An 18,881-nucleotide genomic window follows, 5' to 3' on the forward strand; every position below is an offset into this window, starting at 1 on the left:
CTACTCACATCATTATTATCGTCCACGCATTGTATATGGGGGCCATCATAGCCACTACCAGCCATGTCAAACATTTGATTTAATGTAAGTTTCTGTGGGTCAGAGATTTTCTACAAAAGAAAGAGAACAAAAAATGAATTACAAAAGTCAAGTTTCAATGGACTTTGTTTTTTTTTATACAAATAGAAAATAAGAGTTGACCCACATTAGAAACAAAAAGCAAACAATGATTCATAATGGCCGACTCCCACCAGTACCGAATTACAACAGACACATCTGAAATATTTACAGAAGCAAGAAACGTGACCAGAAAAAAAACCCCAAAAAACTAGGAGATCATATTTCAATATTTTCAGATAACAAATAAAAAAGATTTTATAAATTTAACATATGAAGTTGTCTCTTCTGATTTTTAAAGTCAAAAGCAATTAAATTGACAAACTTGCTTTTGACTATTTTCATTTGTTATTGTTGTACCATGTTATTGGTAATATAATGCTTAGCTACAATTTATTTTGTTTTAATTACTTAGTTCGACTCAAGTGACTGCTAGTATTTAACATTTTCAAATAATCACCTAAAAATACAAATCAGTGAATGATATTTAGAACTCATCTATAATAAAAATCTCCAAATCTGTTTAAATGTATGTATGTATCACAAAAACCTTCGACAGAGGTGATGGATTTTCACGAGATCAGTATCATTTTGAAGATCGACCCTTCGGATGACAAATATCGAAAAACTGGCAAAAAACATTAATTCAATCACCCTAAACGCGACCGTTTCGTAAACGGGGGGGTCAATTTTTTTCGCCGACATTTTAGCAAGTTATCGTCACCGTTGGATTAACTTTGGTTAATTTGAATGCTTTTGACTTCCAGTCGCATCATGCAGACATCAGATTTTCTTTTATGCCTCCATGGCATGGGTTCGAGCCTGCCACCACTTTTTTTTTTTTTGCTCAACACACACCTCTAAAAAGCCAGGCAACGCTAGGTACCTAGGCTAGTTATAAGAGTTAAGTTTAAAAATGTGAATACACATCAAACTGGACTAAAATAACTACATTGTATCCCAGGCAACACTGTGTAGGTACAGAAAGTCTATCATAAAAATATGTGAGATTACATATACATATATATATATATATATATATATATATATATATATATATATATACACACATATATAATTAGTTATAGTTTGTGCCGTTCAATTAATCAAAACTGTGGAACATCTAGCTTGTGAAAATTCCAATTGTTGGTCACAATTATTCTTTTGCTTAGATAAAATGCAAGAGTTCAATGAAGGTCAGTAGGCATTTCCTATCTTTGCAATAATCAGCTTTCATTCTTGTTAGCTACTTATATCAAGTGGATTCATGCCTTGTCTCAAGCGAATTCCATAAGAAAATAAAAAATGGCATATGATCGATTTCTTTTTAGACATCAAAAGAGAAGATACCAGAGATGAGCACTTATACAACACTTTAATCCGAGTAGGCATCAAAAACTAACTTAAAATTTAGTGTGCAAAAGTGCCGTCATGCACTGTCTGGAGTGATTTCCATTAAAAAAACACAAGTTCCATAATTTCAAACATTACAAAATGTGCATAGTCATTACATTGACTATGCACATTTTTAGTCTGATATAAAGCTAAAATCCAAATGATAATGAAATGTAATTCTTGGCAGTGATTTTCAATTAAAAAATCTATAAGGCTAAAATTAAATTTTATGTGTGTGTATATGTATATATATATGTGTGTGTGTGTGTGTGTGTAATCATATATATTACTCTTTTTTACCCCCAAACAGGGCATATTGCCACTTAGAATGTAAGGAGCTATTATTTGGGATCATGTATAACAGCGGACTGTGGGGAGTTGAGCAACAAAATGTCTGTTCTTATAAACTTCTGAAGGTTAGTACAACCAGGTAAGCAGAAAATGGAAAAAATTCCAAAATCTATCTGTCTGAAGAAAGAAACTATTAGATTAGAAGGCTTTTCAGCAACTAGATACCGCAATAGTGAAGGGGTGGGATTTTGCTGCTTGCTGCATTAGCCAGTGGTATGTACACCAAGAGGGTATAAATGTTAAAACTTCGGAGCACATTCCATTAAAGTACTTGTAAAACTGGCGCAGAAATGCGACATTGCAGTGATGGGACAGAGGTTAGAGCTTCGCTGATAGTGTGGAACTTGTTAGTTCTGAGACTGTTTTGGACTCTAAGATCAAGAGACTAGTAGTAGATACACCAGGCCAGATGCAATAACAATACTCCATGCATAGGCGAATTGACTATCAAAGTAAAAAAAACAAAAAATGTTTTTTTTTAAATTTCAATAATGTTTATTTTAATTTTCTTAATCATTTTAAGTGTAAACAGTATTTAACCTCTTCCCTCCCCCGCTCTTAAGTTGTCTATTTACTTGATATTTGAAGCTCGGCAAATATCAAAGTATATTTACTTTTATAGGCGAGTCGATGACTATAAAATTTTTTAAGCTTTTATTATTTAAGGCTTCCGAATATTCATCGTTATGTACAAATAATGTATTAGCTCGCATCGCAAAATTCAATATTTAGAATATTTTAAACAAATTTGGGATAATAAACATTTCATTCACAACTTCGTTGTAAACACGAAACACTTCCACATGTAAAGAGACATTAACGTTTTGGAGAATTTCTATGCAAATTTATCATTTAATTTTCATGACAAGCGCTTGCCCGCTTGACCGAACTCCAATCTGTAGTCCCCCCCTTGCCAAACTTTTACAAAAACACACGACTAGCTACAACTACTATATATGATCCCTCCTCACTATTTGTGCTTAAATGTAAATGCAGATTCCATGAACAAAGTTTTTTCCCAGAATTGCCCAAATGTGGAACACTTGTGCTGGCCTGTATCCTGGTTGAATAAAACATGGTAGTCTTCAAATCCAATGTAAACAAATTCTTAAGCCGTCCCCATTAATAATCAAATTCTACCCAATGTATACCATTAGTGATCACTACACTACCACCTTGCATTTATTAACCTTTATCCTCGAGTGGTCTTCGGACTTGATAAGAAATAAGAAAAGGGAGAATTCAATTTGCCTAGGTAGTATGTGTATGGAGGTGGGGGGAGGGGTCACAATTTAGAAATGAAGTTAAATTAGTCTCTACAGAAAAGGCCAGATTAGAACACCTAAACAACTGCTAAAAATTAAAAAAAAAAAAATTGTTTAAGTCAAAATAACCACTGAATTAAAAACAAACTGTTCTAAATAGGCAGCCATTTTCCAACCCATTATGTAAATTTGTTAATGTTGCAACTTAGAGTGTACACACATAAGGGCTATGACAAGAGGGTATTATTGTTTTGACTCTAGTATATATATGACAGTTAGACACAGTTAACCAATCGAGAACCACATACATCAGTCTATATAAAAACATTAACTGATATATACTCGAGAGTCAAAATAATGAAAAGAATATCCTCTTGTCATAATCCTACACATAATATATAAAAAAAATTATTGCTGTTGTAGAAAGTCGAATTGACTTGAAACAGTGTTTTGATGTCACCATTAATTTTACTCAGATACCCCATAGAAAGAAAAGAAAAGGGGACAAAGAAAAGGGGGCAAAGAAAAGGGGGCAAAGAAAAGGGACAAAAAAAGGGACAAAAGAAGAAAAGGGGGCAAAGAAAAGGGGGCAAAGAAAAGGGATAAAAAAGGGTCAAAAGAAGAAAAGGGGGCAAAAGACGAAAAAGAAAAACCTTCACCGAACTCTATGAAAGTTTGAATACGCTTGGAAATACAATTAACTGTCACCAGTAGAGTACTACGATAGAAATCATTATCGAGTATTGATTCCTTTGTCTCATCATTGTAGACTTCTTTCTTTTATGTTTAATAAGACCAATTAATTCTGGCCTAAAGCAGTCTTCGACAGATGTTACAAGAATTTGCGGATACCTATTTGTTATGTTGCTGGACATATTTGTTATGTTGCTGGACATATTTGTTATGTTGCTGGACATATTTGTTATGTTGCTGGACATATTTGTTATGTTGCGGATACCTATTTGTTATGTTGCTGGACATATTTGTTATGTTGCTGGACATATTTGTTATGTTGCTGGACATATTTGTTATGTTGCTGGACATATTTCAACCTTCGCAAACCAATCATTAGATTCCATAGATTGCACTTTTTTTCTTTTTCTTTTTTTACCGGTTGAAAGAAAAAACAAAAGATTAGAAATCAACAGAGATGGATCAATACAAAGTATGGAAAGAAAGTCTTTATCTCGTAACTATTCTCTGCCTTGTTAGTTCACAAAAATAAAAAAAATTTCTCATTCCTCATTTTTCTTCGGGTTTTATAGCATCTCTTCCTCTACCCATAATTGCTCACTTCACTGATCCTCTTCTACTAGGTACGGGCAATAATGGCGAAAAAAAATGATGGGGGGGGGGACATAGTTATGAAAGCCGGTTTATCAATTTTTTTGTACATTTCCGATTACTTTTTTTATTGCTTTTGAAAGATTAAAGCCTAAAGTTAATTTCTAAAAGGAAAAAGAAAATGTGTACATATGAAAAAAGAGTTATACTGAAAAATGTTTTCACGACGACATTCAGACGCTGACAAATTCAGCTAAATTCTGAAGTTAAATAAATTTATTGTAAAAATCCGTTGAAAGATAAATATTAGTTTTCTGGATGTATATCAAAGATATTTAGTAAAGTAAATTATTAACATATTGATTTAAATAAAAACACCTTTTTTGTACAAAAAATAGCTTATTAGCCCCAAAAGCGAAAGATTCTGGCTTCGTGCAAACAAAACAAAATGAAGTCGTCTAAGTACGGATTCTATGGAAGCCTAAAATATCAGAAAGTCAAAAGACTGCCTGAAAATGACGTCAGATAGTTGGAGAGAAGTAGGGACTGTAAAACAAACTGGTTTTCTTTTATTTACTCAGCCATGCATCCGTACATTCCTATTGTGAACGTTCGTATAATTTTTATAATTTTTTAATTTAATTATTTTTCTATGTTCCTGCTTTTAATTTTTGTTTTCATTATTTTTTTTTCAAGATCTAAAACAAAAAAAGGGAAATATTTTTGCAATTATATATATATTTTTTTGTGTGTGTGTGTGTGTGTGTGTGTGTGTGTGTGTTAAAATATTAAATAAACGATGCTTAATTCAATGATAATATCGGTAGTTCGATTAAATTAATTTTCTTCAAATTATATCTTTGTTAATAGACTTTAAGTGCGTTTTTGGTAATATTCCTGAAAAAATTAATTTTTTATTTCGTATTGTTACAATTTACGATATTTTATTTTCATAAAAAAAAAAGCAAAAATAAATTCATTTTTTTTTTTACTACAGAAAACCATAACTTTAGTAAAGGTATTCTTTTGTTTAAATAAAATAATACATTTCCACTAAGATTCAAATAAAAAAATGCATTATATCCCATGATCATTATTTATAAATACTGAAAATTTCATTAAAATTAGTTTATTTCCTGATTTTTAATGAAGTTTTAAGTAAAGGGAGGGGGGATCAAAATGTTCATATATTTTGAGTATCGGCATTCATTTTGCACGTGTCTATCTTCTGCTTACATTAACATTGTTTTCATCAAAAATAACCAAAGTTGCCATATTTTCTTTGTTTCCCATGCGAGTTTATTTTAAAGGTTATTTAACGTGATCCTTACACTTTCTTTCCAAAGTATAAAATTTAAAAGAAGATAAAGAAAGAGGCCTGGCTAAAAAAAAACTTGGCATATAGCCCCTCCCAACACTTTGCTTATTAATTATTCCACTGTGGTCCATGTGAGATAGCAGGGAAGGTAATGAAAATAAAAACCACAAAAATGTACCAAAAAAAAATGTATATTCTTTCAACAAAGAATTTTTTTAAATACAGAAGACACCATTATTCATATGCAGGTGTTGTCACCTTTATAAATAAGAGAACAAATAAGAACGTTCATTCAAACCTCCTCTTCAAAATGCCGAGTCCTAACTTGTCCAACAAAATTAAAAGAAATATATATATATATATACATATATATATATATATATATATATATATATATATATATATAATATTGTAAAACATGAAAGTGCTGCATATCGACGAGAGGTGATTGTGCAAGATTTCATTGCAGCACTCGTTGTCATGATGCCATATGCAAGAATTGAACCAATTTTGTTTGCTTTTTTTTTCGGTTTCATAATCGGTCATAAAAAAAACAAGCTAAATGGCCGTTCCTAACAGGTCACTACACAGCACAAAAGAGGGTATATACAAATACATATAACTAATACCATGGTCCAGATGCAAAGTTCTTATTTGGGCTCGGAAAAATAGTCAGGCTTGTCTGGGATATTTATGTTCAGTGCAGAAAGTTTGTGGAAGCACTAGTAAAACAAGCCCTGGCATGCAACCTTGTGATGATGGGACATGGATTGGAGCTTGCTAGATAATGTGCAACCTATAAGGTTAGAAACTTTTTTGCTGCACTTTGTCTAAAAGAGATGAGAAATAAGTGAAAAAGATTTTTAAAAAAATTAATTAAATAGAAAAAACACCAAATTAAACATAAAAACACTAAATTAAATAGAAAAAAAAACAGTAATTTAAATAGTAAATAGAAAAAAAGCAAATAAAATAGAAAAAAAAGCAAATAAAATAGGAAAAACATTTTATTTTAATCACTTAAAAGACACTTGAATTAAATAGAGTTCAAATGTTTTAATCATTAACAATTCAAAGGGAAAATAAGGCAATTCTTGTTAAATGTGAAATAGATTTGTGCAATTATGAAGAAACCTGAAGCAGAAAACAGCAACTAATTGTGCTTGGCCTACTTTTTGCATTAAGTGGTTGAAAACCATCACGTAAATAAACAACACTTGAGGCAAAATACAAAGAATTGAACGACGATGAAAAAGAGATTAAATGCGAAAACATAATAGAAAAATGAAAGCAGTTAAAATTCCAGTTATCATAATTATTGCACCACAAGATTTTGATTAATCACACAAGTAGAGGGGGTCATGTTCATGAAATAATTTCTTCTATAGGCAAAGCATATGTTATTTCACACCAAACAAGGCACAGGGCCACTTAGTCGTGAAAGGCTGCTATTAGGGACCAGATTTGAAGGGATACTATTTATGGAGTTGGGCAGAGAGATGACTGTTTACATTACACTTGAATTTCTGCATGTCAGTACAGTCAGAGAAGCAGGGGCCCACAAGGGAATTCCAAAGTGCATAGATGTGAAAATTATATATATATATATATATATATATATATATATTAAGTTTAAAATCCGTTTTACATGATGGCATGTGATGAACCACTTTTATGAATTGTCTTTCAAGCTAACCTACCTTTTTTTTTTTTTTTTTTTTTTTCTCTTTTAGATCGTTATTTATCCGTCTTTCTCGCAAACACATTCTTATCATTTCCTCTGGAGTTTTCTTTGGCCTACTGACTTACACTTTCACCCTAACTATTCTATATCTGCTAATTCAAAGAACTTCCATTTATTCTTTCAATGTAACCAAACAATCAAAGTCTCCTATACTGTCTAGATTTAATCTTCCGAGATCAGATCTAAGCCGGATTTCCAGACTCCCATCATACATACATCGTATCATTCTCATAATTTCTCCTCATACAACACAACACTTATTGCTCAGGTTTCGTTTCCCAACATCATCACATTGCCCAAACATGACCAGTAGACTCTTCTCTTGGTCAACAACAGTAACACGTTTGTTTTTAATAATGGCAAGAGTTCCCTAAATAATAAACCAGTGTATTTTTTTCTAGAGGACATAAAAACCATTTAGTCATACATATCAATTTATGTATGCCTTAACGGTTTTTACTGGTCATGTTTGGGCAATGTGTTTATATATATATATATATATATATATATATATATATATATATAGAGAGAGAGAGAGAGAAAGAAAGAGATAAAAGTGAGAATGTGTGGGTGCGTGAGGATAATTTTCAACCTATATACTCAACGAATTTTGATCTACAGACATGAAATTTAGTATATAGGGTATTCAGATATGTGGCAAACTTTTTAATCCGTTTTCATCTGGATTAAAGGGCTTCTAAGGGGGTCAAAATTGAAAAATTGATATGTAAGAGTGATCAAATTTTTCTGTTTACTGTTTCACGATTGCACATGCGTGAATGGTTCACATTACAGATTCTTTATGTTAAACCTAAACGTAGATTCCATGAACAAAGCTTCTTTCTCAGAAGTGCACGCCTGTGGAACTCTTCCGTTTGCCTGTTTCTCACCTGACTACAACTTGGATGTCTTCAAGTCCAACATAAACAAATTCCTGATGAACCCCCCCCCCTTAAGTAAGACACTTTAACAGATCTTCATTACTAACGATTACTACGATATTATCCTATTGATTACTGTACACGCAATAACCATCATCTCCGAGTGGCTTCCGAGCCTTGATAAGTGGTGACTTCCTTGTAAAAAATAAATAAATAAATAAATATAAGTCGGTTTATAAACACATTTTTAAATAGCGTGTCAAGCTGGCCGAAAGATAATCATACTTGGTTCACTGTGTTTAGGCTTTGGTTTCGATCACATCCCAAGTATTTTTTTTTTTTTACTTACAAGAAGTGAACCGTTTAGAAAAAAAACAATACTCGCATGTATATGTCTCGATTTCTTTCCATTTTTTTTTTTTTTAAATTTACATTTAAATTTACGGTATTACTCTTTACAATAAATAAGAATTCTGCATTAATTAAAATATAATATTTATGCATATTTTATAACTGGGCAACGCTGAGCAGCCTACTAGTATCTTATAAAAGTGAAAATGTGTGTGTTAGTGCGTGAGGACACTTCTCAACCTAAATACTCAACAAATTTTTGATTTACAGACTTGAAATTTGGTATATAGGATATTTAGACATGTGGAAAACTTTAATCCATTTTCATCCGGATTAATGGCTGCTAATGGGTCAAAATTGAAAAATTGGTAGGTGGAAGTCATCGGATTTTTATCTGTTTATCGACCATTTCATGAATGTGCATGTGTGAATTGTTTGCATTATAATTTATGTTAAAAATAAGTACTTTGAAAACACCTTTTCAGTATTAGGCTGGTCTAATGGTTATCGTACTTGACTTACTGTATTTAGGTTTTGGTTTCGATCTCAGCTCAAGTATTGTTTTTTTACTCACAAGAAGTGAACTGTTTAGAAAAAACAATACTTGCATGCACATGTCTCAGTTTCTATATGAATTAAAATATAATATTTATACGCATTTTACGAGTGGACAACGTCGGACGACCAACTAGTTTATCTATAATATTAGAATGTGTGTGTGTGAAGAATTCTCAACCTATATACTCCAATTTTTTTATCTACAGACTTGAACTTTGGTATATAGGATATTCAGACATATGGAAAACTTTAATCAGTTTTTATCCGGATCAAAGGGTTGCTAAGAGGTCAAATTTGAAAATTAGTACATGGGGGGGGGGCATCAGATTTTTATCTGTTTGTCTACTGTTTCACGAATGTGCAGATGTCAACCATTCACGTGACAGATTACTTATGTTAGGAATGAATAGGTTTGAAAACATTTTTTAAAGATTGTGTCAAGCTGGCCTAATCGTTATCATACATGACTCACTGTCTTTAGGTTTTGTTTCTGATCTCAGCTTGAGTATTTTTTTTTTGTTTGTTGTTAACTTACAAGAAGTGAACTGTTTCGAAAAAACATAATATTCGCATGCATATGATATGTCTTGGTTTCTTTATGAATTAAGAGATTTTATATGTATATATATATATATATATATATATATATATAGATAGATAGATAGATATATATATATAGATATATATAGATATACACACACACAGGGTGGCCAAAAAACAAAACAAAAGCTAAATGGAGGCCATCTAGAACATATGCTGTAGAACGGAGAAAAAAGGCCAAAGACCCTAATGTTTTGATGTGATGTTTTGAATATAATAAACTAGTTATAACCAAAGTTTCATTTCATTCGGACAAAACACTAAGAAACGGGGCCTAATTAGAGTTGAGGCCCGTTTTTTGGGGGGTTACCCTGTATATATATATATATATATATATGTGTGTGTGTGTGTGTGTATTGTAACTTTATGAGTTACAACATTTGGATAGTCATATAAATGTTAGTAAAAAGCCTGATAATTATTTTGAGGGTAACTTGGTTGGATAGTAGTGCAGGCAAAAAAAAAAAAAAAAAGCATGATCAAGATTTAAATATTCTAAATTAAATTAATCTGGTTAAAGTACTTTTTTTAAGCCACATTGAAATATTTTGATAGACTTCGTATTAAAAGAGCCCAAGGGAATCCAATTATGTAAATGAGCGCGCAAAATTGGAAAAGAAAAAACAAAACTGAACGAATGGTATCTGATACAAGGTTAATCCTTTAGCTTTTTAGTGTCTGCATCACACATGGGAAAATTTGGTTTTAAATTCCAAGTAAATTCTAGACATTTCTTAGGGTGGCAATTTCCCAAAATTGCGATGAAATTAAGAGGGCATTAATATATATATAATATAAAGCTGAATGCCTGTGTGTGTGTCTGGTCACGAATAGTCTCCTATATGGTTGACTATTATAGAAAACTGATTACATATAATGATAGAAGATGTATCAAGACACAGGAATGGGTATATTTGATCTGGCATAATGATGATTCATTAAAATTGTGGGGTCTGCGTACGCGCCTGGTCCACAAAGTATGGAAATAAAAAATTTAAAATTAAAAAAAACGTTTACAAGTGTTTTTGATATAGAGGTAGATAATACTTTGATAAGTATGTTTTAACTTAAATAGGGATGGTATAATAAAATTGTGGGGTCTGCGTTCGCACCTGGTCTTCATAGAATGGAAATAGGTACAAATTTTAATAAAGACTTTCCATATCTATCTGCGTAAGTATACTTTGATAATTATGTTTCAGTTTGAAGAAATATGGTATAATAAAATTATGGGGTGTTCGTTCGCACCTGACCTCCATAGAATGGAAATATGTCACAAAGTTTAACAAGGTTTTTTAATATAGATCCACAGAATATTGTGATAAGTGTTTCAGTGTGAACAGGTATGGTATAATAAATTATGGGGTTTATCTATTTTATTTTTACTTTCATCATATTTTGCTTTGGTTTTGATACCCCCAAATTCGAAGCTATCTTTTTACAACCCTTCCTTTTCATAACCTATCATAATTTCATAAATCAGAGTTCATTTTCTGTAGGCTGTTTTTGAACCTAGTCAACAACGGGTACTTTTGCTAGTATATATATATATATATATATATATATATATATACTAGCGAGGGGTACCCGGCGTTGCCCGGGTGTTTTTCGGGGTATGTGAAAAAAAAAACGAAGCGTTGACAACGCGCAGTTGGAAAATAGTAACGTGTTTTTTAAAAAAAGCAGGTGCGCGTTTTTGATTGACGTGATGGCGATAGGTATTCAGCAGTTATTTTGTGCGGGACAGTTTTGAATAAATGGGTTTGTTTGTTTTTAAAAACCCGCTCCCAAGCTACAGTCTGATATGACGAAGGAAATTTTTTTTTTTTTTTTTTTACATAGGCATCACCACATTATCAAGGCCAAGAGGCCACTCAAGGATAAGGGTTAAAGAGTGTACAGTAGAAATTGGACAATATAGTAATCATTAGTAATGAAAATTTGGTAAATTTGATAACTTATATGGAACGGCTCATCAAGAACTTATTTACTTAGACTTGAAGACAACCATATTGTAGTCAGCCGGAAAGCAGGAAAATGGAAGACAATTCCACAGGCGTGCAGTTCTAAGAAAGAAGCTTTGTTCATGGAATCTACGTTTAGGTTTAGGCACAGATAAAGAGTGGGGGGAATTATTGATAGTGTTACAGCTAGACGAGTGTTTCTTGAGAAAGTTTGGCGAGGGGGGACCAGAGATTGAAGCTCAGTCGAACACTTTCCGTGAAAATAACGATACATCAGAGACAAACTCGCAACATTTCTCCTGTGGGATAGAGGTTGCAAGGAAGAGAAAAGGACATTTCCTACGAGGCTACGAAGTCTATTTTGAACTCTATCAAGGCAGGCCAAGTCCTTTCTAGCAGCTCCTGCCCATATGTGGCAACAGTATTCCATCCTTGGACGTACCTGGCTCTTATATAGATAGAGAATAGCATCAGCAGTGAGATATCTACTGGATCGATAGAAAGATCCCACCATTTTTCCAGCGGCCTTGGCAACAGATTTGATGTACGTGTTCCATTTAAGATCAGGAGTAATGGTCAAGCCAATGTGGAATAATTAAGGTTTGAAAGTGAATAAAATTAAATAGAGAGGCGAGCTCCGTGGATAATTCGTAGATATTACAATTTATAGATGATATAATAAGTTTTTAAAAGTTGTGAAGCGAGCAAGCGCTTGTTTGAAAGAAGCCTTTCATGGACATCGAGGAAAAGCGAACATACATACATACATACATTTTCGCTTTTATATTTATATATATATATATATATATCTCCAATAAAACAAAAATTATATCAAATAAATAAAAGCAGTCCAAATCCTTTTTACATTTTATCCGCAATTTTGTTTTAGTTTTTCTTATGTACTTTGGTAGAAGATCATTGAATTTCAATCACAAGTTATAATTAATGTACTTTAAGGCCTAAAAATATTTTTACTTTAAAATACATCTTCTGGATGTTCTAAGGTCGGCCATTAGTCATGAACTGGTTGCACTACAGGTTTCAGGTTTATGTCTACTTTACCAGCACCCAAGCATTTCTCAAAATAAAAATGCTTACTCTTCAAAAACAATGCTGTGCTACACACCACATAAGTATCATAAATTTAGTGGACTGGCAGAAACAAACAACATGTTCAAAATCAGACAATGAAAATCATTTCAACAGTTTTTTTGTTTTACATTAATTCACCCCAAGAATGAGTATCGCAACTTAGACATAAGGAGTTAAGGGGACATATTTATAGGAGGCATCTTATTTGGAGAGTTGTGCAGCAAGATGTTTTTCACATTACATTTAAAATTCTACATGTTGGTACAGTTGGTGGAACAGGGAGCAGAAAGGGAATTTCAAAGGCAAGAAACTATTCTGCTAATTACTTTTGTGAAACAACTTAAAACTGTATTAAACCCATGATATTGGTGAATGCCCCTTTTTCTCTATAAGATGCGATCGTTGAGCCACACAATATTATGTACATCAGTGTTTCAAAGTATCAATAAAAAAAAAGAAGTCCTTTTCAATGAAAATGGTAATTTAATATGAAGTAAACTAAGACAGAAAAGGTTTAATTTTGTTTTCAACCAAATTTTACCAAAATAAAACTGAAAAAATAAATAAATCCTCACAATTTGAAATTGAAGGAATGTTGTACTTCTAATGACACACTGATATATGAAAATATAACATATCTTTATTGCCAGTAATGGTTATGGACAGTTAGTTGTTAGGAGGGAGATACACACATGGGAATTCGTCCGATTCATTTTTCTTGGACCAAATCATTAACCAACCGATATCCTTTTCGAACCATTTGTGACCCCCTGAAACATCCATTTGGGATAGCATTGTCACTGTAACAACAAAGTCGTTTTATTTAGTCATCATCGTTACACTGGATTCATCTGACTTTGATTACACCTGTGTAATCTTTTGCCAAAAACGACCTTGCAAACATCTTTTTGACAATTGATCAAGTTTGTTTCTTTACAGAATGTGCTTATGTTAGGTTCATAATTTTTATTCAAATAACCTTTTGGTATATTTGATAATTATTTTGTTGTTTCTTGAATTTGTCACCAAATGCATGCTTTTGTCAAAATGATTTCTCGATAAACATAGCCTAGATATCCAAAAGGAAAATTTTACTATATGTACCCATTTTTGCACACTAAACTGACTGTTGTGATGCAGATTTTGAAACAAAACAAGAGTATCCTTGTTTGTGATGTTGACTATAAATAGTTTTGGAACTTTTGTATTCAATTATATACTCATACCCGTCTATTTACTCACTTCTCGGTTTTTAATGTGGTTAAAATCCAGCTCTACAAAAAGAGGCACTCCAGATTGGAACAAAAATTAAATTACCTCAATCTGGAAGGATTTCTCCTTTACTGACTGCGGCTGAATTAGACTAAGTATAGCATCAGAACAAATACTACCCTTTGTTCCTAGCTGAAAGATTTATTTAGTCAAATTAAAATTTACAAAACTCCCTTTCAACTTAGATATTATGCCATTTGATGAGGCGGGGGGGGGGTAAGCTTGTGCTTACTCTAAGCAGGATTCTTTCACCAACATACCGCATTCACTCCATGGTTCTAAACCTACTTAAAAGATCTCTAATGGTTTAATTCATCCACTTTCCTTATTCGTTTTTTGATTTAACGGTATATAGTAGACATTGTGTTAATTTAACGGTATATAGTAGACATTGTGTTAATTTAACGGTATATAGTAGACATTGTGTTAATTTAACGGTATATAGTAGACATTGTGTTAATTTAACGGTATATAGTAGACATTGTGTTATGATATTAAATAAAAATGAATTTTTTTAAATCAAAAATGAAAAAAAAAAAAAAATTTTGATATGCTTTAAAATGCCCATACAAAAATTTGAAAGGTGCCATATTCATTCATGGTCTCTGTTTAGTCTCAAGAGACAATGGACACCCCACGCACATGTAATTGTGAAGTCATGATTGCACAATCTCCAACCACACTTCTCGGAAATCGGCAATGTCTGATTGCAGTGAAAGGAGAAATTCAAGATAACTGGAAACGATGCCAAAATAAGCAGCATCTGGTATTGCCAAATGGTCACCCATTTTATTACTGACCATGCTCAATGGCACTTAACTTCAGTGATCTGATGAAACCCCAGTATCTCCACGTATATTGTTTAGTGGTGCTTGTTTACATTGAAACCAACACATTTCAGGTGAAAACATTACAGTTTTACGTGTCACTGCAAAATTAGTATAAATTCAAAAAAATGATGAAAAATGATCCCGTAGAAAAATAATTAGTAAAACTAGAATTTATCCAATTATCAAGTTTTATCGCATGCTGGAATCTGAAAGAAATGTACGGCCTATTCAGTATGACAAACAAAGGGGGATAACTCCTGACTTGCATCAACTTACTGGCCCACCATCTTTGAACACAATATTCGGGAATGTAATTGTGGCTGATGATTTTTCAGATTTTTTTTAATTTATAATTTTGCCATGACATGCAAGTACGTAATGTTTTCAGTTGAAATGTATTGTTTAAAAGATTACCAATATAAATAAGCATCGGTTTATTTATTTTTTTTTTTTTAAGGCGTCATAACACTTAGAAAATTACATTTTTATTGTGAACCCTTTATGACTTGGTTGAACTAATTTGTTCAGTTTTAAATAAATGAATACAACGGCATAAATAAAGTGGGAATTGATTCAAACATGCTTTATACGTATAGTTCAGAATCTGGGTAGATACCAGATAACTCCAGATTGCAACTATCCATTGCTTACATTCAGTATGCCATCATCTGTCTCAGAGAGTGGAGGATTTCGTTTGTTGTTATAAACACACTTTATTTTCCAAGCACTATGGATCAAGGTAAGTTTATAGAATGCAAAAATTCTCAGTCGTAGATTAACTATTGAACTTCAAAATAAAAAATATTGAAAAAGTCTTAAAATCATAGCATCATTACTCTTTAAACTAAAATTAACAATCACTATTTTTTATCATCTACATCATAATTCAGATCATAAAGGATTAAGCAGTGTTTAAGAAAATGTCTCCTATTTTTTTTTTTTTTTTTTTTTCTAATTTAAACTGTCCTCTTTATTCGGTTTCAGATCAGCAGTGACAAACAGGATGGCAACTTTAATGTGGCACACTTCTTTCCTGAACGGCCAGACACTCAATTTTAACGGCTTACTTCACTTCCTCTTCCACTTGCGTTTCAAGAGTTAGATTTTCCTGAGCATGCAACTAAAAAAATCCGAAACTTCCTTGATAAATGTGGTTGACTTTTTTTTTTAATGACACACCAACATAATAAGCAAAAGAATAAAAAGAAAAGATTACGTTTATAAAAACACAAGTGCTCACATCCTTTTTGTGCCTCCAACCCCCCTCACACTTTAATAAATAATAAAAAAAGGACCGATATAAGTCACCAAATCTATCTACTTGTATATATAAAATGCACTTTGTGTGTACGCGCGCACGCGAGTTCGTTCCCTATGGACTCAGAAACAGCTAAATCAATTTTTTTTATTTCACACAAATGTATTTTATGTTTCTGAGAGTGTTCTTGGATAAGTTTTGTAATGGAATGCCTCTGATAAGTATTGAAAATCAAGAATTGAAAAAAAATCCGATTAAAGAAGAAGCGGTCCGATTTTGACCAAAGTTAACACCCATATACAACCTAACATCACAAGTGCATTTGATAAGTTTTATCACTGAACAAACAGATGGATCCGGCATGTAAAATCAGCAGTAAATTTTGGTAAGACATTCAAAATGAAGGTTTCTGTTTAAAGCAAAACTAAACCATGAATACTTAACTTTTGCATTTCAAACTTTGATTCAAGTCGTTAGACAAAAATAATTTCTACAATGCAATCTAGACTACAATGTATCATGAACTTTGTCACTGCATGGAAGCACGTGAAGCTTGCTCTATAATTACTATCCTTGCGATGAGTCACCAACTATAGCAGATAATTGATTTGATTGAAGAAAAAAAAAAAAAAAGGCAATTTCAGTGAGTTGGATGACAATAGAAGTATTGGAAGTGTGGAATATTTGTTGATCCTCATTCAATCCCGAGCAACGTCGGATCCCTTTGCTAGTAAAATATTAAAATCATTAAACTAGCTAAATACCCAACATACATATTATGTTATGTCTTTTTTAAATTGATAAAACTTGATATTCTTACGCATCCAGCAGTTTTTAAGTGACAGACTAAAGAAATGCTAGTTATCACACATATTAATTTACTCGAGCCATTGTCTCTTGTCTAAGTCATGACACCGTCATAGGAAATAGACGGTGTTAGTTAAATTGGTGATTCCATCCAATTATGTTACACAATTACTTGTTAAATTTTCGCATATTATTTTTTGATATAATAAAAATATATTCATAAAGCTTTTTTAAATAAACATGCTTACGTACATTTTACCAAATTCATTAATTCAGTGAAAATGTTTCTCTTAATAAAATTTTAAAATATGGGTGCGTCTGCATTATTAGAGTGAAATTCGAAAATCAAAATATTTAATTTCAAATAAAACCAATGGTATCTACTTAATTGTCATGTTACAGTAATGAACATATCAAAAAATTATAAAAAAATAAAAACGATAAGGTAGAAAATTAATTATCAATGAAAACAGTTTTCAAAAAATGTTAGCAAAAATTGAGTTTTGCTAAATTGGCCCAAGATTTCAGAAAATTTCTTTCCTTGTTAAGAGTCAAACTTTCCAATTTCTTTTTTTAGAAGAACTCAATTTTCACTGCCTTTGAAAACTATTTTCATTAATAATTAATTTTCTAACTTATTGTTAACTTTGGGATATGTTCATTACTGTGACATAGCAATTAAGTAGGTACCATTGGTTTTATTTGAAATTCAATATGTTAAATTCATTATTTAGAGAAAGTAATGCAGTAGCCTGAAGAGAACTGGAACCCGGCATGCTAAACACACAGTTCATGCCAGTAACCACTTTCTGCTCCACTATCATCAGCAAATGAGATACCTGGCTTTTGTGCATGTTTTAAAGGAGGAAACTTTCAAGTGCATTCTGTTTCAAAGACCCCCTCCCTTACACACGCACACACACTTTTCAGATAGCAAGCAAGGATATTCATTTCGTGGGTAAATTTAATGAGTCATTGATAGTTAAGATGAAAATTCACAAACCGTGAATTTTTAAAGAAATACCTATCCATTCCTGATCAATCATCGTCTAAAAAGATGAAAATTTATTGATTTAAAAACAAAAGTTGTTTAATTAAAAGACAAGGAAAAGTGATTTTTTTTCTTTTAAGTGGCATTTAAAAAAATGATATCAAGATTGAGAAACTGGACTGTTTTGGCCACGTTGTCTGAAGAAGTCCTAAAACTGATGTAGGAGGTGCCTTCAATAAATTTCCAGACTTTTTTTTGTAAAATTGAAAATTCAGTATGTTATTGCTATACATGTTAATGGATGACTGACCAATATTTATGATTTCAAATTCAAATGAACAGCTACATCAGGAATTGGAATACACCCTACTAAAGCCTGATTATTACAGCTGGTGAATTTCAAAAATACAATCTGGACGTGAGAAAACGTTAGAACGATATGCGATAAAACTGTTTTGAAATTTTTGAAAAATGCCACAGAAACGTATGGAATGCTTCTGATTGTTTTTGATTAATCTTGCATGAATTGAGCATTAGTTTTTGAGTGGCATAAGAGATTCTAGGAAGGTAGGGAGTTTGTGAGGGATGATGGTGATGAAAGGTGTGAGAAGATTAAAGTCAGAACACCAGAGTTGATTAGCCAAATAAAGAATTTCATGGATAATGACCGTTGTGTGATTATAGAGATAATAAGTGCACAGTTTGATGATAGTGTGGGAATTGTACACACAATTATTCACAAGGAACTGAAGATGCGCGAATACATCCGTCCATAACTCCATCCTTTTCACAGACTATTTGAC

At 32.1% G+C, this 18,881-nt stretch overlaps 1 protein-coding gene across 1 annotated transcript in view; it reads right to left on the reverse strand.

The window, feature by feature from the left end:
• The window catches only part of LOC145284943 (ras-GEF domain-containing family member 1B-like), a 102,214-nt gene that overhangs the window by 61,898 nt on the left and 21,435 nt on the right, over positions 1-18,881 (reverse strand). The window contains exon 2 of the mRNA XM_080134041.1: positions 9-110. Within this exon, the coding sequence (XP_079990167.1) occupies positions 9-110 (102 nt within the window). The remainder of the gene's footprint in view (positions 1-8; positions 111-18,881) is intronic.

The sequence above is a fragment of the Euprymna scolopes genome, chromosome 9 (genome assembly GCF_053919585.1).
Source record: "Euprymna scolopes isolate OS-2025 chromosome 9, ASM5391958v1, whole genome shotgun sequence".
NCBI classification, from domain to species: Eukaryota; Metazoa; Mollusca; class Cephalopoda; order Sepiida; family Sepiolidae; genus Euprymna; species Euprymna scolopes.